A 26,328-nucleotide genomic window follows, 5' to 3' on the forward strand; every position below is an offset into this window, starting at 1 on the left:
TAGAACCTTAAGAGAAAACAGCTCATAACTTAAGGTAGAAATCTAAGAGAGTGTCTCTCACTATTAGCAGCTAGCAGCTGCTAATAAAACCATGGCTTGGATGTTCTTGCCCAACTCCTATTGTCATGCTAGGATGAGGTCTCACTTTCACAGGTTTTGCGGATACTATTGCAACCTCTGTGACTTCATATGTGCCTCTGCCTTGGTGTGTTCTTAAGATGCTGTTTCTTTGTAGCTACCCACTGTCTGGCTCTTTACACCCTTTGTTTCCTCTTCCCCAGTAATCTTAGGCTTTGGCATGAGGGGCTGTAGTGTATTTCTTCCATTCAGAGCCAAGTATTCTTCACATTCTTTCTTCTTTGTCTTAACGGATGAAACTTTATTACATTCAGAAATATATTACTTTCAGAAAGTTACTTCCTACCACATCATTCATGCCACTGTTACAGCAGTGGGTACATCTTGCCAAGCCTCTCCTTCATAGTTCTTGGAGTTAACACCTGCCTATGACTAATAACTACTGTTCTTCTCCAGTAGCGTGTGTAGGACCTTCTGCATTATGAAAGCTAGTCAGTAGGGTTGAAGCATCATTGTCAGTACCAACTGAATTTCTCCAGATTTTGTAAATCAGGTAAATGATGTCTTCAGAAACAGGGATTTATTGTCAAGATCAGTGAGTAAGCAAGAACAAGGGCAAAAATATGGGAGGTTTGGGGACTTTGTAAGGCCTTATTGTTCAACAATTCTAACCTATTTTTCTGAGGCATGATTCCGACAAAGAGATGTGAAAAGGAGCTAGGCAATATCTGTACTCATAGTGAATTGTGACCTAGAAACCAGAAACAAAGCAAAAACCCAAACCTTAAACTTAGACAACTCAAATTTTTCAGTAATTAGATCACTAGTCATTCTTGTTGTTTTCTTCAGCGAAGGTTATTATTATACAAGATAACACAATTTTATCTTAGTTTGTCATCTAAAATCATTGCTAACTTTGCTTTCCTCTGATTTCAGAGATACAATCTCCATCATCTCTTCCTGTCGACAGCTAAAAATAAATGTTAACAAAGAGTTTAGAAAAAAGAACTGCTTCGGTATTCAGTATGTAAATAAGATTAAAGTTTATAGGGGAAAATTATTGGAACAAATACACTTGAAGTTATACAATACAGGAAGAGATTAAACATTGCCAAAATGGGAAGAAATTGCAATATATATTGCCCAACTGAAGCTTTATTTAAATATGGAGACAAATATTGACAAGAAAAGGATGCAAATCCATATGTATTGCCTGTGTAAACATAGACTGGGATTAATGCTGGTTTAACCACAGGAATTTTAGGTAAAATGACAATTAAAGCAAGATTTGTTGATATTAGTGAACATTTACACCAATAAGTGATGTATATCATAAAATTATAAGTGAACATGCATCAATAACATTGCTTTAATACATATAAAACAAAATCTGCATAAAATAAATTAAATGACCTCTAATAACTCGTGTTTCTTCTCTACTTCTCTCTGTCTTTCACTTAGTTGTTAGTGTTTTTCATTCATATCTGGTTTTCTTTCTTTCTTTCTTTCTTTCTTTCTTTCTTTCTTCCTTCCTTCCTTCCTTTCTTTCTTTATTAAAAATTTTCACCTCCTCCCATTCTCCCATTTCCCTCCCACTACTCCCACTCTCCCTCCCCCTCGCTCTCCAGTCCTAAGAGAAGTCAAGGTGCCCTGCCCTGTGGAAAATCCAAGACCCTTCCCCCTCCATCCAGGTCTAGAAAGGTGAGCATCCAAACAGTTTAGGCTACCAAAAAAACAGTACATGCAGGAGGATCCAAATCCGGTATCATTATCATTGATTCACGGTCCGCCCTCATTGTCAGCCACATTCAGAGAGTTCGATTCGATCACATGCTCATTCAGTCCCATTCCTGCTGGCCTTGGTGAGCTCCCATAAGATCAGTCCCCCAGTCTCCCTGGGTGGACACACACCTCGCGATTCTGACTTCCTTGCTCATGTTCTCCCTTCTTCTGCTATTCATCTGGGCCTTGGGAGCTCAGTCCAGTGCTCCAATGTGGGTCTCTATCTCTATCTCCGTCCATTGCCAGATGAAGGTTCTTTATCAATGGCTTCCCAATCAGTCCCCCATTTCAGCCACATTCAGAGAGTCCAGTTTGGTCGCATGCTCATTCAGTCCCCATCCAATTGGATTTGGTGAGCTCCCATTAAAAAAAGGCACATTATCTCACTGGGTGGACCAACCCCCTCACGGTCAAGACTCCCTTTCTCATCTTCTCCCTCCTTCTGCTCACCAATTTAACCTTGGGAGCTCAGTCTGTTGCTCTGATGAGGGACTTTGCTTTATTTCCATCTATCGCCTGAGGAAGATTCTATGGTGATATTCGAGATAATGATCAGTGTGTTTGTGGGGCAAGGCCAATTCAGGCACCCTCTACTCTCCTGCCCAAAGACCTAGCTGGGGACATCCCGTGGACACCTGGGAACCCCTCTAGAGTCAAGTCTCTTGCCAACCCTAAAATGGTTCCCTTAATTAAGATATTTTCTTCCCTGCTCCCATATCCACCCTTCCTCCATCCCATCCATCCCATTCCCCCAAGTTCTCCCGAATCCAAGAGTGGAACTGCTGAGTCCTGAGGGAGTTTAACTCCCAGTTTCCTGAGAAACTGCCACACTGATTTCCAAAGTGGCTGCACAAGTTTACCATTCGATCTTCTTCTGTTGAGAATTCTCTGTTCAGATCAGTACCCACTTTTTTTAATTGGGTTAATTAGAATTTTAGTGTCTAGTTTCTTGAGTTCTTTGCATATTTTGGAGATCAGACCTTTGTCTGATGAGGGGTTGATGAAGATCTTCTTCCCAGTCAGAAGGTAGCCTTTTTGTCTTAATGACAGTGTCCTTTGCTTTGCAGAAGCTTCTCAGTTTCAGGAGGTCCCATTTATTCATTGTTGCTCTTATTATCTGTGCTACTGGGGTTCTACCTAGGAAGTGCCCATGTCTCCTGTGCCCATGTCTTGTAGACTACTTCCCACTTTCTCTTCTATTAGGTTCAATGTAGTCAGATTAATATAGAGGTCTTTAATCCATTTGGACTTGAATTTTGTGCATGGTGATAGATATGAGTTTATTTTCATTCTTCTACAAGTTGACATCCAGTTATGCCAGCACCATTAGTTAAAGATGCTTTCTTTCTTCCATTGTATAGTTTTAGCTCCTTTGTCGAGAATCAGATGTTCATGGTTTTGTGGATTATGATCTGGGTCTTCGATTCTATTTCATTGGTCAAAATCACTGTTTTTGTCCCAGTACCAAGCAGTTTTCATTACTGTAGCTCTGTAATAGAGTTTGAAGCCAGGGATGGTAATGCCTCTGGAAGTACTTTTATTGTATAGGATTATTTTGCTATCCTGGTTTTTTTTGTTTTGCCATATAAACTTGATTATTGCTCTCTCAAGGTCTGTGAAGAAGTTTGATGGGATTTTGATGGGGATTGCATTGAATCTATAGATTGCTTTTGGTAGAATAGCCAGTTTTACTATGTTGATCCTCCCAATCCAAGAGCATGGGAGATCTTTCCATTTTCTGCTATCCTCCTCAATATCTTTCTTCAAAGACTTAAAGTTCTTGTCAAATAGGTCTTTCACTTCCTTGGTTAGAGTTACCCCAAGACACTTTATGCTATTTGTGGCGCCTGGAAGCAGCCCGCCATTCATTCTACAAGAAGTCAAGGTGCCCTGCCCTGTGGAAAATCCAAGACCCTTCCCCCTCCATCCAGGTCTAGAAAGGTGAGCATCCAAGCAGCTTAGGCTCCCAAAAAACCAGTACATGCAGGAGAATCCAAATCCGGTGTCATTATCATTGACTTCTCAGTCCGCCCTCATTGTCAGCCACATTCAGAGAGTTTGATTTGATCACATGCTCGGTCAGTCCCATTCTTGCTGGCCTTGGTGAGCTCTCATAAGATCAGTCCCACCTTCTCTGTGGGTGGACGCACCCCTCACGGTTCTGACTTCTTTGTTCTCCCTTCTACTGCTCTTCATTGGGCCTTGGGAGCTCAGTCCAGTGCTCCAATGTGGGTCTCTATCTCTATCTCTGTCTATCGCCAGATGAAGGTTCTTTATCAATGGATCAATGGCTTCCCAATCAGCCCCCCATTTCAGCCACATTCAGAGAGTCTAGTTTGGTCACATGCTCATTCAGTCCCTATCCAATTTGATTTGGTGAGCTCCCATTAAAAACAGGCACATTATTTCACTGGGTGGACCAACCCCCTCACAGTCAAGACTTCCTTTCTCATCTTCTCCCTCCTTCTGCTCACCAATTGAACCTTGAGAGCTCAGTCGGTTGCTCTGATGAAGGACTTTATCTCCATCTGTCGCCTGACAAAGATTCTATGGTGATATTCGAGATAATCATCAGTGTGTTAGTGGGGCAAGGCCAATTCAGGCACCCTCTACTCACCTGCCCAAGGACCTAGCTGGGGACATCCCGTGGACACCTGGGAACCCCTCTAGAGTCAAGTCTCTTGCCAACCCTAAAATGGCTCCCTTAATTAAGATATCTTCTTCTCTGCTCCCATATCCACCCTTCCTCCATCCCATCCATCCCATTCCCCCAAGCTCTCCCTAATCCTCTCCTTCTCCCTTCTCTCTACCCATCTACCCTTACACCCACCCGCCCACACTCACCTGCACCCAAGGTTTGCCTGACAGTCTTGTCTACTTCCAATATTCAGGAGGATAACTATATGATTTTCTTTGGGTTCACCTTCTTATTTAGCTTCTCTAGGATCACTAATTACAGGCTCAATGTTCTTTAATTATGGCTAGAATCCACTTATGAGTGAGTACATACCATATTCCTCTTTTTGGGTCTGGGTTACCTCACTCAGTAAAGCATTTTCTATTTCCATCCATTTGCATGCAAAATTCAAGATGTCATTGTTTTTTACCGCTGAGTAAAACTCCAATGTGCATATGTTCCACACCTTCTTTAACCATTCTTTTATTGAGGGGCACCTAGGTTCTTTCCAGGTTCTGGCTATTACAAATAGTGCTGCTATGAACATAGTTGAACAAATGCTTTTGTAGTAAGATAGGGCATCTCATGGGTATATTCCCAAGAGAAGAATTGCTGGGTCCTGATGTAGGTTAACTCCCTGTTTCCTGAGAAACTGACACACTGATTTCCAAAGTGGCTGCACAAGTTTGCATTCCCACCAACAATGGATGAGTGTTTCCTTTACACTCATCCTCTCCAGCATAGGCTATCATTGGTGTTTTTGATTTTAGCTCTTCTGACAAGTGTAAGATGGTATCTCAAAGTTGTTTTTATTTGCATTTCCCTGATTGCTAAGGAGGTTAAGTGTCTTTTGGCCATTTGAAGTTCTTCTATTGAGAATTCTCTGTTCAGTTCAGTACCCAATTTTTTAATTGGGTTAATTAGAGTTTTAGTGTCTAGTTTCTTCAGTTCTTTGTATATTTTGGAGATCAGACCTTTGTCTGATGAGGGGTTGGTGAAGATCTTCTTCCCAGTCAGAAGGTAGCCTTTTTGTCTTAATGACAGTGTCCTTTGCTTTACAGAAGCTTCTCAGTTTCAGGAGGTCCCATTTATTCATTGTTGCTCTTATTGTCTGTGCTAATAGGGTTCTACCAAGAATAGGTCTCCTGTATCCATGTCTTGTAGACTACCTCCCACTTTCTCTTCTATCAGGTTCAATGTGGTCAGATTAATATAGACGTTTTTTTATCCATTTAAACTTGAGTTTTGTGCATGGTGATATATATGGATCTATTTTCATTCTTCTACAGTTTGACATCCAGTTATGCCAGCACCATTAGTTAAAGATGCTTTCTTTCTTCCATTGTATAGTTTTAGCTCCTTTGTTGAGAATCAGGTGTTTATGGGTTTGTGGATTATGATCTGGGTCTTCGATTCTATTTCATTGGTCAAAATCACTGTTTTTGTGCCAGTACCAAGCAGTTTTCATTACTGTAGCTCTGTAATAGAGTTTGAAGCTAGGGATGGTAATGCTTCCGGAAGTACTTTTATTGTATAAGATTGTTTTGGCTAACCTGGTTCTTTTGTTTTGCCATATAAGCTTGATTATTGTTCTCCCAAGGTCTGTGAAGAATTTTGTTGGGATTTTGATGGGGATTGCATTGAATCTATAGATTGCTTTTGGTAGAATTGCCTGTTTTACTATGTTGATCCTCCCAATCCAAGAGCATGGAAGATTCTTCCATTTTCTGGTATCCTCTTCAATTTCTTTCTTCAAAACCTTAAAGTTCTTTTGCCAAATAGATCTTTCACTTTTCTTGATTAGAGTTACCCCAAGATACTTTATTCTATTGTGGCTATTGTGAAAGGTGATGTTTCTCTGATTTCCCTCTCTGTATCTTTGTTCTTGTGTATAGGAGGGCAACTGATTTTTTGGAGTTCATCTTGTATCCTGCCACAGTACTAAAGGTGTTGATCAGCTGTAGGAGTTCTCTGGTAGAGTTTTTGGGGTCGCTTATGTACATGTCATCTGCAAATAATGTACATGTACATATCATGTCATCTGCAAATAATGAAAGTTTGACTTCTTTTTTTCCAATTCGAATTGCCTTGATCTCTTTATGCAGTCTCATTGCTATTGCTAGAACTTCAAGAACTATATTGAAGAGGTATGGAGAGAGTGCACAGCCTTGTCTTGTTCCTGATTTTAGTGGGATGGCTTTGAGTTTCTCTCCATTTAATTTAATGTTACTGTTGGCTTGCTGTATATTGCTTTTATTATATTTAGGATTGATCCTTGTATCCCTAATCTCTCCAAGACCTTTATCATAAAGGGGTCTTGAATTTTGTCAAATGCTTTTTCAGCATCTAATGAAATTATCATATGTTTTTTTTTTCCTTCAGTTTATTTGTATCGTGGATTACGTTGATAGATTTTCATATGTTGAACCACCCCTGCCTCCAAGCGATGAAGCCTACTTGATCATAATGTATAATTTTTTCGATGTGTTTTTGGATTCTGTTTGCCAGTATTTTATTGAGAATTTTTGCATCGATGTTCATGAGTGAGATTGGTCTGTAAGTCTCTTTCTTGGTTAAGTCTTTGTGTGGTTTTGGTATCAGGGTAACTGTAGCTTCATAAAAGGAGTTAGGCAATGACTCGTCTGTTTCTATTTTGTGAAACACATTAAGGAATATAGGTATTAACTCTACTTGGAAGTTCTGATAGAATTCTGCTTTGAAACCATCTGGGCCAGGGATTTTTTTGGTCAGGAGATTTTTGATGACAGTTTCTATTTCCTCGCGACTTACAGGTCTATTTAAACTGCTCACCTGGTCTTAATTTTGGTATATGGTATTTATCTAAAAAGTATTCATTACTTCCACATTTTCCAATTTTGTGGCATACAGGCTTTTGTAGTAAGATCTAATGATTCTCTGAATTTCCTCTCTGTCTGTGGTTATGTCCCCCTTTTCATTTCTGATCTTATTAATTTGCATGTTCTCTCTCTGCCTTTTGATTAGTTTGGATAGGGGTTTGTCAATCTTGTTGATTTTCTCCAGGAACCAGCTTTTTGTTTCATTGATTCTTTGGATTGATTTCAGTGTTTCAGTTTTGTTGATTTCAGCCCTCAGTTTGATTATTTCTAGTCTTCTACTCCTCCTGGGTGAGTTTGCTTCTTTTTTTTTTCTAGAGCTTTCAGGTGCGCTGTTAAGTCTCTAATGTGTGCTTTCTCCATTTCATTTATTTTGACACTTAGTGCTATGAACTTTCCTCTTTACATTGCTTTCATAGTGTCCCATAGGTTTGAGTATGTTGTGTCTTTATTTTCGTTGAATTCAAGGAAGACTTTAATTTCTCTCTTTATTTCTTCTTTGATCCAGGGATGGTTCAGTAGTTGACTGTTCAGTTTCCATGACTTTGTAGCCTTTCTGGGGTTAGAATTGTTGTTGAATTCTAACTTTATTCCATAGTTATCCGATACTCCAAATTCTTTATATCTATGGATGTTTACTTTGTTACCAATTATGTGATCAATTTTTGAGAAGGTCCATGAGATGCTGAGAAGAAGTTATATTCTTTTCTGTTTGGGTGGAATGTTCTATAGATGTCTGTTAGGTCCATTTGGTTCATTCCATCTGTTAGTTCTCTTATTTCTCTGTTAACTTTCTATCTGGTTGACCTGTCCATTGATGAGAGAGGAGTGTTGAAATACCCACTATTAGAGTGTGGGGTTTGATGTATGTTCTGAGTTCTAGTAATGTTTCTTTTACATATGTGGGTGCTTTTATATTTGGTGTGTAGATATTCAGGATTGAGACTTACTCCTGATGAATTGTTCCTGATATGAGTATAAAATGTCCATCTCCATCTCTTCCTATTGATTTCTGTTTGAAATCAATTTTGTTAGATATTAGTATTTTGTTTTCTCCGTCGATGGTGAATGCAAGCTTTTCTGGGTATAGTAGTCTGGGCTTGCAACCTTGTTCTCTTAGTTTCTTCAGCATGCCTATCCAAGACCTTCTGGCTTTCATGGTTTTCATTAAGAAGTCAGGTGTATTTCTGATAGGTTTCCCTTTATATGTGACTTGACCTTTTCCCCTTGCAGCTCTTCATATTTGTTCTTTATTCTGTATGTTTTGTGTTTTGATTATTATATGGTGAGGGGATTTTTTTTTTGATCCAGTCTATTTGATATTCTGTATTCTTATTGTACTTGCATAGGAATATCCTTCTTTAGGTTGGGAAAGTTTTCCTCAATAATTTTGGTAAATATATTTTCTGGGCCTTTGAGGTGTAAATCTTCTCCTTCTTCTACACCAATTATTCGTAGGTTTGGTCTTTTCATGGTGTCCCAAATTTCCTGGATGTTTTGTGTTAAGAATTTGTTGGATTTGTTTTGTTCTTTAATCAGTGAGTTTATTTCTTCTGCAGTATCTTCAGTGTCTGAGATTCTTTCTTCTATCTCTTGTATTCTGTTGGTAATTCTTATCTCTGCAGTTCCTATTCGTTTACCCAGATTTTCAATATCGAGCCTTCCCTTGGTTTGTGTTTTCTTCATTACCTCCATTTCATTTTTCAAGTCTTCAACTGTTTACCTTACCTGTTTGATTGCTTTTTCTTGTTTTTCTTGGATAACTTTGAGAGATTTATTCATTTCATCTACTTTTTTTGTTTGTTATCTTCATTTCTTTATGACAGTTTTTCACCTCCTGTTTAAGTTCCTCTATTATTTTCATATAGTTTCATTTAAAGTCTATTTCTTCTGGAGTAGGGTGTTCAATTCTTCTTGTTTCATGATCCCTGGATTCTAGTGATGTCATGTTGTCTTTCAGGTTGTTGGAGGAATTCTTGCATTGGTGCCTGCCCATCTCTTCCTTCAAATGGAGCCAGGAGAGTCTTGGTGTCATGGTCCAGTCTTTGCTGTGACTGACTCTCTGGGTAGATATCTTCAGTGCAGGAGCACGACACTGTTCCTGCCTGGATGGAACTCCTAAGTACAAACACAGGGACTAGCTGTGTTTGAACTACTAGCTGGTAGTTCAAGGGCACCGGAGATAAAAGGGCGATCGTGGGGGAAAGGCAGGGAAGGAACACAGAAGACCCTGAAGCAAGATCTGGGGGGGCTTGTTTCATATCTAATTCATCTTTTATCATAACTAAGGAAAACTATAACTACTATAATTATCTGTTTTCAACTCCATCAATTACCCCAGAAGGATATAATATTACATAAGTAAATAGGAAGTACATTGTAAGCAATTTCCAAACTCAAGAATTGAAAGAGCTCGCTCCTTGTCTGGACGGTAACAGAAGGTTCTTCTGTAATGTTCGGTCATCCATTTTCAGTCTACAGGCCCATAATATCTGGCAGACTTTCTCATGAAGCAGGAAACTTGAAAGAGATTTTTGCCTTTATTGACAATTAATCAGTCAATTTCTTCTGTGACTTGTACAATGTTTGGCAGACTCTTTCATGAAGCAGGAAGCCTGAATGACTCACCTCCTTCATTCAAGTGCACCAATCATTTTTCTGTAGGCTTTGCATGTCCAGTTTATACAGCATACCACCAAGTAGTCCAGACAAGAGTAGTTTCTTGCCCAAATAACTACCCTTATCACATTGAAGGCAAATTGTGTAATGATTTTTTCAATGCCCATCAACATTGAAGTAATTAGTGTTGCCAGAAGCAGACATATCACACGGTAAAGTCTAAGTTCTTTTTTTTGTTTGTTTGTTTTTGTTTCTTGTTTTAAAGGACAGATTTTCTTTGTGTATTTGGTGCCTGTCTTGGAACTTGCTCTTGTAAACCAGGCTGTCCTCAAAGTCATAGAGATCTGTTTACCTCTCCCTTGTGAGTGCTGGGATTAAAGTCGTGTGTCACTTCTGCCCATTTGAAAATTATTAAATTCTTAAAATATTTTAAATGCCATATTTTGTATATCTTTGAAGGGTTTGAAGAGCACTATCTGAAATATGTCTTTGTACATCTAGAAAACCTAACTAACATGACTATAGTTTGACTATTATAGATGTCTATCTATTAATCTGTATTTCTTTTTTTTTGTTTTTTTGTTTTTAAGTTTCTTTTTTTTTTTTGAAAGTAATTTTATTAAATTATAAAGAGTTTCCATTTACGCCCCTCCTCCCAACGCCCTCCCACTCCCCCCCTCCCTCTTCTCCTCCCTCTTTGTCCCCAAGGGCAGTCAGGGTCTCCTGCCCTGTGGGAAGTCCAAGTTCCTCCCCCCTCCCTCCAGGACCAGGAAGGTGAGCATCCAAACAGATTGGATCCCAAAAATCCAGTATATGCAGAGGAAACCAGTCCCAGTGTCATTGTCAATGGCTTCTCAGTAAGACTGCAGGCCAGCCACATTCAGAAAATCCGGCCACATTCAGAGAATCTGGTTGGATCACATGCTCGTTCAGTCACGGTCCATCTGGCCTTGGTAAACTCTCATTAGATCCGACCCCTTGTATCAGTGGGTGATAGTATCCCTCGCAGTCCTTCGTCATTTTCTTCCTTCCATTTGGATCTTGGGGGGCTCAGTTCCGTGCTCCAACGTGGGCCTCCATCTGTATCGTCATCCAACGCCAGATGAGGGATCTATGGTGATAAGCAAAATATTCATCAGTATGGTCACGGGCCAAGGCCGGTTCAGGCACCCCCTCCTCTGTCCAGAGAACAATCTGGGGATCTCTCCTTGGACCTGGGATCCCATATATAATCAAGTTTCCTGTAAACTCTAATATGACTCCCTTAGTTGAAATATATTCTTCCCTGATCCCACATTCATCCTTCCTCCCTTCCCCCCATCCCGGTCAACCGAGCTTTCTCCATTCCTCCCCTACTCCCTTCTCTCTAACCCTCTCCCCTTCCAACAACCCTCCCACCCACCCCCCCCCCCCGCATGCACCCAAGGTTACCTGGGACTCTTGACTATTTCCTACCTCCTGGCGGATAGCTAAAAAATCTTCATCAGATTCGTCTTCTTATTTAGCTTCTCTAGGATCACGAATAATAGGCTCAAAGACCTTTAACTATGGTTAGAATCCACTTATGAGTGAATACATACCATATTCCTCTTTTTGGGTCTGGCTTACCTCACTCAGTAAAGCGTTTTCTATGTCCATCCATTTGCATGCAAAATTCAAGATGTCATTATTTTTTACCGCTGAGTAAAACTCTAATGTGTATATGTTCCACACCTTCTTTAACCATTCTTCTATTGAGGGGCACCTAGGCTGTTTCCAGGTTCTGGCTATTACAAATAGTGCTGCTATGAACATAGTTGAACAAATGCTTTTGTAGTATGTTTGGGCATCTCTAGGGTATATTCCCAAGAGAGGAATTGCTGGGTCCTGAGGGAGGTTGACTCCCAGTTTCCTGAGAAACCGCCACACTGATTTCCAAAGTGGCTGCACAAGTTTGCATTCCCACCAACAATGGATGAGTGTTCCCCTCACCCCACATCCTCTCCAGCATAGGCTATCATTGGTGTTTTTAACTTTAGCTATTCTGACAGGTGTAAGATGGTATCTCAAAGTGGTTTTGATTTGCATTTCCCTGATCGCTAAGGAGGTTGAGCATGACCTTAAGTGTCTTCTGGCCATTCGAAGTTCATCTGTTGTGAATTCTCTGTTCAGATCAGTACCCCCATTTTTTAATTGGGTTAATTAGAGTTTTAGTGTCTAGTTTCTTGAGTTCTTTGTATATTCTGGAGATCAGACCTTTGTCTGATGAGGGGTTGGTGAAGATCTTCTCCCAGTCAGAAGGCAGCCTTTTTGTCTTACTGACAGTGTCCTTTGCTTTACAGAAGCTTCTCAGTTTCAGCAGGTCCCATTTATTCATTGTTTCTCTTATTGTCTGTGCTACTGGGGTCCTACTTAGGAAGTGGACTCCTGTGCCTATATCTTGTAGACTACTTCCCACTTTCTCTTCTATCAGGTTCAAAGTGGACAGATTGATGTTGATGTCTTTAATCCATTTGGACTTGAGTTTTGTGCATGGTGATAGATATGGATCTATTTTCATTCTTCTACAGGTTGACATCCAGGTATGCCAGCACCATTTGTTAAAGACGCTTTCCTTCTTCCATTGTATACCTTTAGCTCCCTTGTCAAAAATTAGGTGTTCATAGGTTTGAGGGTTAGTATCTGGGTCTTCTATTCGATTCCATAGGTCGACTTCTCTGTTCTTATGCCAATACCAAGCTGTTTTCAATACTGTAGCTCTGTAATAGAGTTTGAAGTCAGGGATAGTAATGCCTCCAGAAGTTCCTTTATTGTATAAGATTGTTTTGGCTATCCTGGGTTTTTTGTTTTTCCATATAAACTTGATTATTGCTCTCTCAAGGTCTGTGAAGAAGTTTGATGGGATTTTGATGGGGATTGCATTGAATCTATAGATTGCTTTTGGTAGAATTGCCATTTTTACTATGTTGATTCTCCCAATCCAAGAGCAGGGGAGGTCTTTCCATTTTCTGGTATCCTCCTCAATTTCTCTTTTCAAAGGCTTAAAGTTCTTGTCAAATAGGTCTTTCATATCCTTGGTTAGAGTAACCCCAAGATATTTTATGGTGTTTGTGGCTATCGTGAAAGGTGATGTTTCTCTGATTTCCCTCTCCATTTCTTTATCCTTTGTGTATAGGAGTGCCACTGATTTTTTGGAGTTGATCTTGTATCCTGCCCTATTACTAAAGGTGTTTATCAGCTGTAGGAGTTCTTTGGTAGAGTTTTTGGGGTCGCTTATGTACACTATCATATCGTCAGCAAATAACGAAAGTTTAACTTCATCTTTTTCAATTCGAATCCCCTTGATCCCCTTATGTTGTCTTATTGCTATTGCTAGAACTTCAAGCACTATATTGAAGAGGTATGGAGAGAGTGGACAGCCTTGCCGTGTTCCTGATTTTAGTGGAAAGGCTTTGAGTTTCTCTCCATTCAATTTGATGTTAGCTGTCGGCTTGCTGTATATTGCTTTTATTATATTTAGGTATGATCCTTGTATCCCCAGTCTCTCCAACACCTTTATCATAAATGGGTGTTGAATTTTGTCAAACGCTTTTTCAGCATCCAATGAAATGATCATATGATTTTTTTCTTTTAGTTTATTTATATGATGGATTACATTGATAGATTTATGTATGTTGAACCATCCCTGCATCTCTGGGATGAAGCCTACTTGATCATAATGGATGATTTTTCTAATGTGTTCTTGGATTCGGTTTGCCAGGATTTTATTGAGAATTTTTGCATCGATGTTCATGAGTGAGATTGGCCTGTAATTCTCTTTCTTGGTTGTGTCTTTGTGTGGTTTTGGTATTAGGGTAACTGTAGCTTCATAAAAGGAGTTTGGCAGTGACTTTTCTTTTTCTATATTGTGGAATACATTAAGGAGTATAGGTATTAGCTCTTCCTGGAAGTTCTGGTAGAATTCTGCATTGAAACCATCTGGTCCTGGGCTTTTTTTGGTAGGAAGATTTTTGATAACAGCTTCTAGTTCTTCACGACTATCAGGTCTATTTAGATTGTTCACCTGGTCTTGGTTCAACTTTGGTATATGGTACTTATCTAAAAAAATGTCCATTTCTTTTACATTTTCCAACTTTGTGGCATATAAACTTTCGTAGTAAGATCTAATGATTCTCTGAATTTCCTCTGTGTCTGTGGTTATGTCCCCCTTTTCATTTCTGATCCTATTAATTTGCAAGTTCTCTCTCTGCCGTTTCATTAGTTTGGATAGGGGTTTGTCAATCTTGTTAATTTTCTCCAAGAACCAGCTTTTTGCTTCATTGATTCTTTGAATTGTTTTCTGTGTTTCTATTTTGTTGATTTCAGCCCTCAGTTTGATTATTTCCAGTCTTCTACTCCTCCTGGGTAAATCAGCTTCTTTTTTTTCTAGAGCTTTCAAGTGTGTTGTTAAGTCTCCAATGTGTGCTTTCTCTGTTTTCTTTAGGTGGGCACTTAGTGCTATGAACTTTCCTCTTAGCACTGCTTTCATTATGTCCCACAGGTTTGAATACGTTGTGTCTTTGTTTTCATTATATTCAAGGAAGACTTTAATTTCTTTCTTTATTTCTTCCTTGACCCAGGGGTGATTCAGTAGTTGACTGTTCAACTTCCATGAGTTTGTTGGCTTCCTGGGGGTACCATTGTTGTTGAATTCTAATTTTAATCCATGGTGATCTGACAGGACACAGGTGGTCACTAATATTTTTTTGTATCTGTGGAAGTTTGCTTTGTTACCAAGTATGTGGTCAATTTTCGAGAAGGTTCCATGAGCTGCAGAGAAGGTATACTCTTTCCTATTTGGGTGGAGAGTTCTATAGATGTCTGTTAAGTCCATTTGATTCAGTACCTCCAGTAAATCTCTTATTTCTCTGTTAGGTTTCTGTCTGTTTGACCTGTCCATTGGTGAGAGAGGAGTGTTGAAGTCTCCTACTATTAGTGTGTGTGGTTTGATGACTGCCTTGAGTTCTAGAAGAGTTTCTTTTACATATGTGGGTGCCTTTATATTAGGGGCATAGATATTCAAGATTGAGACTTCTTCCTGATGAATTGTTCCTGTTATGAGTATGAAATGTCCATCTCCATCTCTTCTGATTGATTTTAGTTTAAAGTCGATTTTGTTAGATATTAGAATGGCCACACCCGCTTGTTTCTTAGGTCCATTTGCTTGGAAAACCTTTTCCCAACCCTTTACTCTGAGTAGGTGTCTGTCTTTGTGGTTGAGGTGTGTTTCTTGTAGACAGCAGAATGTTGGATCCTGTTTTCGTATCCAATCTCTAAGTCTGTGCCTCTTTATAGGTGAGTTGAGACCATTGATATTAAGTGATATTAATGACCAGTGATCGATGACTCCGGTCATTTTTTTGGGTAGTAGCGTGTATGTGTTTTCCTTCTTTGAGTTGTGCTTGTGAAGGGTCGCTAGATGTCTGAGTTAATGTAGGCAGTGTTGGGAATGTTGGATTCCTTGGGTTGTGATTTTCCTTCTAATATTCTCTGTAAGGCTGGATTAGTAGCTACGTATTGTTTAAATTTGTTTTTATCCTGGAATATTTTGTTTTCTCCGTTGATAGTGAACAATAGCTTGGCTGGGTAAAGTAGTCTGGGTTTGCATCCATTGTCTCTTAGTTTCTGCAGTACCTCTATCCAGGACCTTCTGGCTTTCATGGTTTCCATCGAGAAGTCTGGTGTAAGTCTGATAGGTTTACCTTTATAAGTTACTTGACCTTTTTCCTTTGCAGCTCTCAATATCCTTTCTTTAGTCTGAATGCTTTGTGTTTTGATTATTATATGACGAGGGGATGTTTTTTTCTGATCCAGTCTATTCGGTGTTCTGTATGCTTCTTGAACCTTCATAGGAATATTGTTCTTTAGGATGGGAAAGTTTTCTTCTATAATTTTGTTGAGTATATTTTCTGGATCTTTGAAATGCAATTCTTCTCCTTCTTCTACTCCTATTATTCTTAGATTTGGTTTTTTTATTGTGTCCCACAGTTCCTGAATGTTTTGTGATGAGAATTTGTTGGATTTGCTGTTTTCTTTGGACAGAGTGTTTAATTTCTCTATGGTGTCCTCAGAGTCTGAGATTCTCTCTTCTATCTCTTGTATTCTATTGGTTAAGCTTGTTTCTGAAGTCTCTGTTCGTTTACCCAGATTTTCCATAGCCAGCCGGCCCTCGGTTTGTGATTTCTTCATTGACTCCATTTCAGTTTTCAAATCTTGAACTGTTTCTATTACCTGTTTGATTGTTTTTTCTTGGTCTACCAGAATTTCATTTACGGATTTACTCATTTCTTCAAACTTTTTGGTATATTTCTCTTCCATTTCTTTACTCATTTCCTCAATTTTTTTGTTATACTTATCTTCCATTTCTTTACAGCAGATTTTCACCTCCTGTTTAAGTTCCTCTATTATTTTCATAAAGAAGCGCTTAGAGTCGATTTCTTCTATTTCTTCTGGAGTAGGGTGTTCAATTCTTCTAGTTTCGAGCTCCCTGGATTCTGGCGATGTCATGCTGCCTTTCAGGTTGTTGGAGGAATTCTTGCATTGGCGCCTGCCCATCTCCCCCACTCTGGATGAAACTCCTTAGCACTTTCTGGATAGAACTCCTCAGCACTCTCTGGGTAGGACTTCACAGCACTCTCTGGATAGAGCTCCTCAGCCCTCTCTGGGAAGAACTGCTCAGCAGGGCAACAGGGCTAGCTGGTCTTCCCAGGACTCAGGAGACAAAGGGCCCGCAGCAGTGGGGGGAGGGGAGGGGTCCCTTGGAACACTGAAGACCCTGCCACAGAAGCTGAGGGGGGAAGGGCTGTCCTCCCTTCCCGGAGAGGCAGGCAGGCTGCCCAGGCTAGCACCCACTCACCTCTCTGGAAAGAACTGCTCAGCAGGGCAACAGGGCTAGCTCTAATCTGTATTTCTTAATTAAACTTTACATTTTAAATGAGATTGCAATTATTTTTAAAGATTTATTTATTATGTATACAGTGTTCTGCCTGCTCGCCAGAAGAACGCACCAGTACTCAATATAGATGGTTGTGATGCACCGTATGGTTCCTGGGAGTTGAACTCAGAACTTCTGGAAGAGTAATCAATGCTCTTAACCTCTGAGCTATCTCTCCAGTCACCCCAATTCTTGGCCCATTCTACTACCACATAATTGGCAACATGATACTCATATAACCCATTTACATGCCCGGCATCCTGAAAGAACCAGTTTTTTTCATGCTGCCAGAACTAACCAAAAGCCTTCTCTTAAAGAAGCCTCACAGTTTTTGCTGCTAATGTTGAGTCAGGAAGCCTTCTTTAAGAGGATCCATACCTCTGCTGTCTACAAACAAACAGAGACTATATAAAAACAAATGCAACTACCAAGAAACTGTGATTGGCTCCTGATTTTGTGGTTCGAGAAGCCCTTGTTTTTTCCTTCAGTTTTTTTCGGTCATATGTGAATCTATGTTTCATTTTGGGCATCATTGTGTAAATGGAGACTGTGCATTCTTTTCCTGTCTACCCAGACCCAAATAATCACACAGAACTGCATTAATTACAACATTGTTTGGCCTATGGCCCAGGCATATTTCTAGGTAGCTCTTCCCTCTTAAATTAAAACTTTCTATTATTTTATATTTTACCAAGAGGCTTGTGGTTTACTGGTATGGTTCTGGTGTCAGTCTCCTTTGGCAGCTACATGGTGTCACTCTGACTTGACTTTTTCCCTGCATTCAGTTCAGTGCCCTCCCACTAGCTCTATTCTTCCCTGCCATAGGCTGAAGTAGCTTCTTTATTAACCAGTGGTACAGAAGGGAATCCAGTATCGTTAAGTCTCTTCCCCTACAGTCTGTACTGGTGAACAGGTAGGGTCCTTTCTCCATTTCATCAAGTAGAATACCAACTAGATTTCAAGAAAGGCTGGGTTTTGAGTGGAACTAAGTTAACTCTTCAGAAAATATAACAGGGGGCACAATAACATTTCAGTGTACACCAAACCCTGGGTTAATGCCCAGTTGTTGTGGGATGGAGAGAAGAGAAAGGGAGAATGACTTTTTAAAATAATAAAAATAGATAAATAAAACAAGAAATTGAAAGACTGGTACTGTCACTCCATCCTGGAACACTTGCCTAAAATACATGAAAATCCCCATTATTTAATAAATAAAAAAAGAAAAAAGTAATAAAAAACCATAAAGGATAAAAATAGAAATAAAAAGAAGGAAAAGAAAACATTGAAAGGAAAACAGAGAAGAGAAGAAAAATCAAAAAATTAAAATAAAAGGGAGAAAAAATAACAAGAAATAAAAATCCATGTTAAAATGAAAATAAACGAAGGAAAAATTAAGTGAAATCATCTTCCTGGCTAAGATCTCTCTGAATCTTTTAGAATTGAATGTTTCAATGAGTAAGGTGACAAGAGTAGGTTGTATTTTCAGATTGTTCTATATCTCATCTGTCACTAAACAAGTGAGAACAGAAGCGCGCTATGTCCAACATTTACAAAGTCAGGGCATGCTGAGTGTACTAGGACAGTGTACTCTGTAGAGTCTTGGCTTCAATGCCTTAAGCATAGATATTGATAGAAGAGGAGCGAGACTGCCTTACTGTATGTGCATAGGAGGAAAAAGCTACATTAAGCATATCTTCACTAAAGATGTTTTATTCTATACAATGGAAAAATAGACAACATTTGGGCTACAGCAAGCTCTTCTCACTGAACAGTAAATTTGTACGCATACAGACTCTTCTGAAAGGAGACTTTTGCTCTGAAGATTTTTATTTTTTACTTCCTAGGGTATAGGAAGCATCCAAGACAAGGGGAAAATCCTGGAATGCCACTCACAATGTGCGTGAACATAAATCTGTCAGTATATTTCATCAAAGATATGGGGGTATAACTTAGCTCACTTTGCTTTTGGTCACTGCTTACCCAGTTATACACTGAGGTCTCCAGTAGAAGTAAAATGCAACTCTGTCTCATAGTGGCTAAATCCCTGACACTAGAGACTCTAACAGTAAGATTTTACACTGATTTTCTTGTTAATTTCTTTTGTGAAAGTAGCTTGTTTTGAGATTTAAGGTTGGGTATTCTAGGCTACTTGTCCACAGGATACAGCCTTCTGTGCCAAGTCCTGGCTTCTACTGTCAGTTACAGACTAGGAGCACAGAGTCCACGTCTCTGCTAATTTTGTTTCCTGGGAGCCACATTATTGCTCAGCTTTCTTTGTTTGTGCAATGTGTCAGATTTCATTTTCCGTGCAACTCCCAGTTCTCATCCTCTTTTCCTTCCATGACAAGTTCCAAGTCCAAGTCTATATTTCTTTTCCAGAAAAGAAAAAAAAATAATGCCGAGTTTCCCTATTCTACCACCTTGGACTTGACATTTATTTTTTCAATTAAGTTTTCTTATCCACTTTTCTCTTTTTTTCTTTTTCTAATGTCTCCTTTATTTCTTGCTTTGTTTTGATGTTGGTTTTTTTTAACTAGTACTCTTTAGTCTTTTGTCTGTGGGGTTCCCACCACCCACCTCCTAAATAAATCACAGGGAAGCTTATTCTTAATTATGAATGCTGGGCCTAAGTTTGGAATGTTTCTAGTCATCTTTTCTTAAATTATTCAATCTATCTTTTGCCTCTGTACTTTTATTTTTCTATATTTCTGTATTGCTTTCTTTTCTTGGTATTCCATGGCTGACTGCATAGCTGGATGCTTAGCTTCTTGAGTTCTCCTCTCCACCTTTTCTCGATTCTTTGATCCTCCCTCTCTCCAGATTTCTCCTCCTCTTTATTATCTCTGTATGCCAGCCCTGCCTAGCCTTTATCCTGCCTTGGTATGGGACATTCAGTTATTTATTAGACCAAACAGGCGTTTTAGTCAGGCATAGTAACACAACTTAACAGATTTAAACTAATGCAACATAAAAGAATGAAACAAATTTTTTTCATCATTAGACAAATGTACCACAGCATAAACAAATGCAATACATCTTAAATAAATACTCCACAACATTCCCTTCTCTGTCTAAATAAAAACAAGGTTTTATTTTAAGCATATTAAGACTATATACAATAAGAACAATTATCAAGTAAGGATTACATTTACAGTGTCCAATGCATTTGTATCTCACAAATTCAAAGAAAATACTCCTTTCTCTATTCTATCTTTAGTGCATCCAAAGGTCTATACCTAATTTATTTTCTACCATAAATAAGAAAAACTATAACTGTAACTTTATAGTCTTAAACTCCATCAAAGGCCCCATAAGGATATAATATTATTTAAGGAAACAGGAAGTGCATTGCAAAAAAATTCCAAATCTCTAGAAATGACAGACACATCTTACTGCCTGAACAGTCAGTCAAAGTTACTCTATAATATTGGGGCATCCATCTTCAGCTTACAGACCTGGAGGATCTGGTAGACTTGTCAGTGAAGCAAGAAATTTGAATGACTGTCCCACCTTGTATTGCCAGAGTTCATCAATTGCTTTTCTCTGTGACCTGCAAAATGTCTGGCAGATTCTTCCATGAAGCAGGAATGCTGAAGGACCATATCACCTTGTTTTGGCAGAGTTCAACAGTTGCTTTCCAGTGGGTCCTGTGTATCTACTTGATTCAGCACACAGTGAAGCAGTCAAGGGAAAAGCTGTTTCTTGCCCAAATGGCTAGTCTTGACACAATGAAAGCACGCTCTTATGGAGTTTCTTTGATACCAACTATCCTTTTGTGAAGTAAATTGGTGCCCCCTGGAACAGATATGTCTCATTTTCTTGAAAAATTTTAGGTTACTAGACATCTAAATGCCATATTTTATAGGTCTTTAAAGTTTTTGAAAATTATCTATCTATCTAAATATAATATCTATAGTAAAAATTTCTATCTAAATATAACCAGGAAACACAAATACTGTGACTACGGGTTTAATATAGACTAACTACTAACGCCATCACGAAATTACACATTATATTTTTAAGGAATTGCATAATCACAATAAGCCAAATAGAGTAGAAACATAAAAACAATGTAATGAATATATTTTAAAATTTGTAACAATATACCAAAATGCATAAAATGTAAAATATCTGTGATTAATAGTTGTCTTTTTATTGTAAATTCTTGTATTCCTATATTACCATAAATGACAACAAACATCTTTAATCCACAAAATAACCAAAAAAAAAACCCTACCCCACTTCTTGGGAATGTTGGTATCATATTATTTAGACAGTTTTCTTTTGTCTGAGGGTGAAGAACACTTTGGTGTGCCAGAGAAAATTGAGATAATTGCCAAGAACTGCAAAGACCAGTGGTAAACTTTGGTGATATATAAATATCTCCTGTAAAAATTCAGGAGTTCTCTATGGTTCAAATTTGATCCATATTAACCCTAAAAGAATCTATAGCCTCTCATTTCTTTTGGAAACAAAAGCAAAACCTCTTCTGCAAATTATTCTTAACCTCCATTTGACAGCGGCATTTTTTGACTTCCATTTTAAAGTTAAGGCATTCTTAAGTATCTAGATTGGTTTATTTAATAAATTTAATCCTAGTTCAATCTCATGTCTCTTAGCAGCTTTTCAACATTCAGAAAATTCTGAACCAGATAATGTTATATAGGATCCAGATTAACTGTGTGTTTTCTATTGACCAATAGCTTTTTTTATTTTATAGTAATTTTACTTTCTAAGACTTTATTTTATTATTTTTCCGTTATCTCTCCATGATGTCTATACCCACATTCTTTGCTTCTTAAGCCTATGCATGTTGTAAAACACACTGGAACTTGTTCAGAAGGTTTGATTTGGTTGTTTTTTCTTTTGTTGTTGTTTTAACCTGAATCTTTTTTCCTGTAGAACTTTTAGACTGTTTTCATCTTGTGAGGAATCTTTGAACTGCTAAGTTACAGTTGGGTTCTTGAAATGGCACTTGTGGCTGGCTCTATATGCTTCTAAGTTCATAAGAGCCATGCCTAAAGCTTGTTACCTGGTCAGAGATATCTTTGACCAGGAACTACATTCAGCCTCCCATCTTTGGAATGTCAGTGTCCTGTGCTGTGGCAGGTGTTTTTACTCAGATTTTTGTTTTTACTTTATGTGAGAAAATGTTGTTTACATTTTCTACTCTTAGGCAGAACTTCTTAAAGGAGCTGTATTTTTTTTCCTTTTTCTTTTCAAGAATTCTTAGGCCCTCTGCAAATTTGAGCCCCACATTGGTACACCAAAGTGTTATTGTTTCTTTTTTACCCTTTGACTCTTTGGTCTTGGGGTATTCACCACCCAACTCCAAAATAAATCCCACTGAGGCTTATTCTTACATATGAATATACCAGCTTTTTTTGCCTCTGGGCTTTTATCTTTCTATTACCTTGTATAGCTTTCTTTACTTCTTATTCTATGGCATTCTGGTTTTGTAGCTGGGAGGCTGGCACCTTGAGCTTGTCTCTCCTCCTTTTTCTGTTTCTCGATATACACCTCCCCCGTTTTCTCTTCTTATTTATTCTCTCTGAAAGCCAACTCTGCCTTTTCCTTTCTCGTGCCTTGCTATTGGCCAATCAGTTATTTAGTAGACACATCAGGTAATCGAAACAAGCACAGAGTAACACAACTTCACAGAGTTAGACAAATGCAACATTAAAGTATGTAATACATTTTTGCATCATTAAACAAATGTCTTATAGTTTGAACAAATGTAACACACCTTAAATTAATATTACATGATATTTTTTGATTTTTCCATTTTTATGGAACATTTCATGTTATGTATTTATTATGATATGATTTAATTGTCCTTTTGTGTTGTTACTAGTATTTTTTTCTCTACCCATTACTTCTACACACAGTGGTCTACATTTGGATATGATTGGAGTGTAGAAATCTGTGAGTGCACTTTATTATTCTGAGTGCTTTCTATTTTTCTATTCCTTCTCTTTTACTGCTTTTGTTTTCAACTTATATTTTCCCTGTGATTTTCTCTTTCCAAGTGTTTTATGCTAAAGTAGAAAAACCATAGCTGATCCTGGGTATTCTGGATTCTCGCATTGTTAGACTGTTCATGTTGACCATCTATGAGAGTTCTCTGGGACTAGGATGATCTGACTCTAGTTTATAAGATTGTTTGAGAAAGCCTGTTATTTTAATTAAGTCTCTTGAAAAAAGCATGCATTCAAATAGCTAATAATAACATCTCTCACTTAACTTCAGTGTGGTATGGACTAAGTTCCTAGTCTGTACTGGATATCCAGTGTATTGGAGCAACACATTACCTTCTCTACCAGAATCCAAGAGACCTATAATGACTCCATTCCCATGCACAAGATATATATATATATATCAGAAAATCCAGGTTTATTCAGATACCACATCTTCTAGGTTTTATGTTTTGTTTTGTTTTGTTTTTAAAATCTGTATTTGATTAAATGGATTTTCACCTATGTGTATTTCTTCTGTATTCTCATCATTTTCCTTTTGAACAGAATTCTTTTTTCTTTTCTCAGGAATAATGATACTTTCAGGATGTATAATCGGCCAATTTTTGGGAGGTATAATTGTTGACAGATTGGAAATGTCTTGTAAGAACAAAATAAGATTTACAGCGGTGACAACTTTTGTATCACTTGCACTTTTTGTATTAATCCTTTTTGTAAAATGTGAAACAGTGAAATTTGCAGGAATCAATGAGGATTATGATGGGTAAATATAAGTTTGTGTACTACCTTTTTATCTCATAATTAAGGAGATGCTTTCCAGAAAAATATTCCAGTAACAATATATATTTATATAATTATTGGAGTTATTAAATATATAAATGAATCATCAAACACAGTTTTACTCTATATTAATGGTACTTAACTAATAGAGATATGTTTGCCATGTATTCATAAATGATTTAGAATCAAAACTTGAACTTTGTGTTAAGGTATGCAACAAGTACAAGATGGTATAAGAATATGTATACAGTGATTTGACCTTTTGTTCTTGAACTGATCTGTCAGCATTCTTGTAGACATCAAGGGTGGGTTTAAAGTATCTGCGAGCTTGCACAGGAACACTTTAATTTACATATGCAAAAGTTCAAAGCGTTTGGCATAGGTTAATATTAAATGTTGTACAACAGAAATGCAACTGAAAACCAAAGGATAAGCAAGTGAAAGAATAAAAGAGAACAAGAGCACTTTCACCTTTAATGAAGTAGCTTACAGCAAACCAGTGTCCAGTACATGCTCCTGGAGCTGGCCCCAGGGTTAGAAAACATGACTTTAGCTTCACTTCTCTTACAAATGGAGCCAAGGTTGTGAATTTGTAGACCTAGCAAAAAAAAAAAAAAAGACATACATGTAACTGAAAAAAATGGTAAGTTCAAATCTTGAAAAAATTAAAATCCTTTCCTTTGAAAATCTTTTTGTTGATCTGGTGGAACAATCATGCTGTGCAGTGAAGAAATATTTGAAAATGAAAATTCAGTTGAGGAATTAATGACATGTGAACTGAAAAAAATCTCAGAACACAAAAATACTAAGTGTTAAATGATTCCTCATCCCAGCAAAAACAAAAAAGGAAAACACATTTTATTTTTAAAAATTTGTTAGCAAATAAACTAATAATTTCCCCAAATAAACTTCTCAAATATCCAAGGTAAACAAAAACATTTACATTTAAAATATTTCACACTTAATGCCTCAGCAAAGGTACTATTGACCCTCATATATATGAATGCTAAATGTTATAAACATGCCACTTCTCTACAAATTTGTTTGAAAATTATTTATAATTCATATAATATCTTTTCAAAATATATTTGAATTAAAATAGAATTATGACATTTTCTCCAGTAAAAATCTTCACAATAAAAGCAAAAGGTCATGAGTGAACAATACATTCCTTTAAAAATCAAAACAATGAAACCAAGTTGGAGGACTCAATGTCAAAATAAAATATTTATTTGAAAGCCAAAATAAATATGGTGGTATTGTCCTTCCTAAACATCTTTATAAGATTTAAAATAGATGGCTCAGTGATACATTATAAATACTTAGAAACTTAATGTGTGTAGATATTCCAATCTGTGAGGGATGTTACATGTTTGAAAAATATATTTTTGGGAAATAAAATTTAAGCCATCATCCAATTTTACTTAATTGTACATTATGTAAAAGATCTCTATATGTACAATAAATATTGTGGTGCTAGGACAAAGTGGGAGTTATATTTCTGCCTTACAGTAAAATAGAATTTTCCAAAGAATGTAAAATGCTTTAAATTTATGTTTATTTTCGTATATAAATGGTATGTTATAAATATGATCAAACTCTATCTTTTGATGCAAAAGTTTAGAAAAATTTTTCCTTCTAGTTGACAGAGCACAGGAGAGATAAAAGTTGTCTTTCACAATATAAAAAACTAGACTGCTGGATTACAAGCATTAGGTGTATTCTCATTCGTGAATGCTTACATTTTTTTCTTAAAAACCATGTTTTTTTTTAAAAAAAACTTCATTATCAAATTTCCTAGAACACATGTTAAAACATAGATTCCTGCATCTAATTATTTTAATTTCTAACAAGACATGTCTGAGAATTTGTAAGCTCACCGGCAATGCTGTTCTGCTAGGGCGAGGGAAACATTTGCACACAAGTGGTTTGGAGAGATTGATTGAGACACTGGTGAACAAGATAGACTGGATAATAATGGAGGCTGATGAATTTGCTGTGACCTATAGATTTTGTCTTGTTAAGAACTGTAGACAATTAATGGCTACTAAGAAAGGAATAATCAATCTTGTCCAGGCATGAAATGAGTTCTCTGATAGTTTATCAAACCCAGAGTTTTTCCTTATTTTATTTTTAGGAAAGGGTCTCATGTATCCTAGGCTTAAATTAAATGAAGAGTGTAACCAAAGATAACCCTCTAACCTCCACCTCCCAAGCATTACGCCTGGCTTTTGCCATTCTCAGGATAGAAGCCAAGACTTTGTTATTCTGAAGAAGCACTATGTCAACTGAACAATAGTTCAAGCCCTATGTATAGTTTTAAATAATATTTCAATACTCATATAGGACCAATATTCCTTGCTCAGAGTGGTATCATGTTCTTGTTAACTTGGTGACAAGTGACATATGAAGGAAGCAAATGTGTGCTCAACAACACTGAGTTTATTTACTTATTTCACTTCAAGAAAGCTTTATGAACTTAGAAAGGACTGGTAGGTCACATCACAGTGTTCATTCAGTGAACTATTTCAGCCTTGTTGCTCTATAATGCAGTAGTTTTACTCTGACTTCCGCAGTCCTGGCCATGACAATCAAAGCTGTCATGTCTCC

The 26,328-nt window shown here is 37.7% G+C and overlaps 1 protein-coding gene across 1 annotated transcript in view; it reads left to right on the forward strand.

Annotated features, from left to right (window-relative positions):
• Positions 1–26,328, forward strand: part of LOC146896094 (solute carrier organic anion transporter family member 6C1-like) — a 108,330-nt gene that overhangs the window by 37,560 nt on the left and 44,442 nt on the right. The window contains exon 8 of the mRNA XM_087905937.1: positions 23,506–23,701. Coding sequence (XP_087762063.1) covers positions 23,506–23,701 — 196 coding nt within the window. The remainder of the gene's footprint in view (positions 1–23,505; positions 23,702–26,328) is intronic.

The sequence above is a fragment of the Myodes glareolus genome, chromosome 1 (assembly GCF_982192425.1).
Source record: "Myodes glareolus chromosome 1, mMyoGla1.1, whole genome shotgun sequence".
NCBI classification, from domain to species: domain Eukaryota; kingdom Metazoa; phylum Chordata; class Mammalia; order Rodentia; family Cricetidae; genus Myodes; species Myodes glareolus.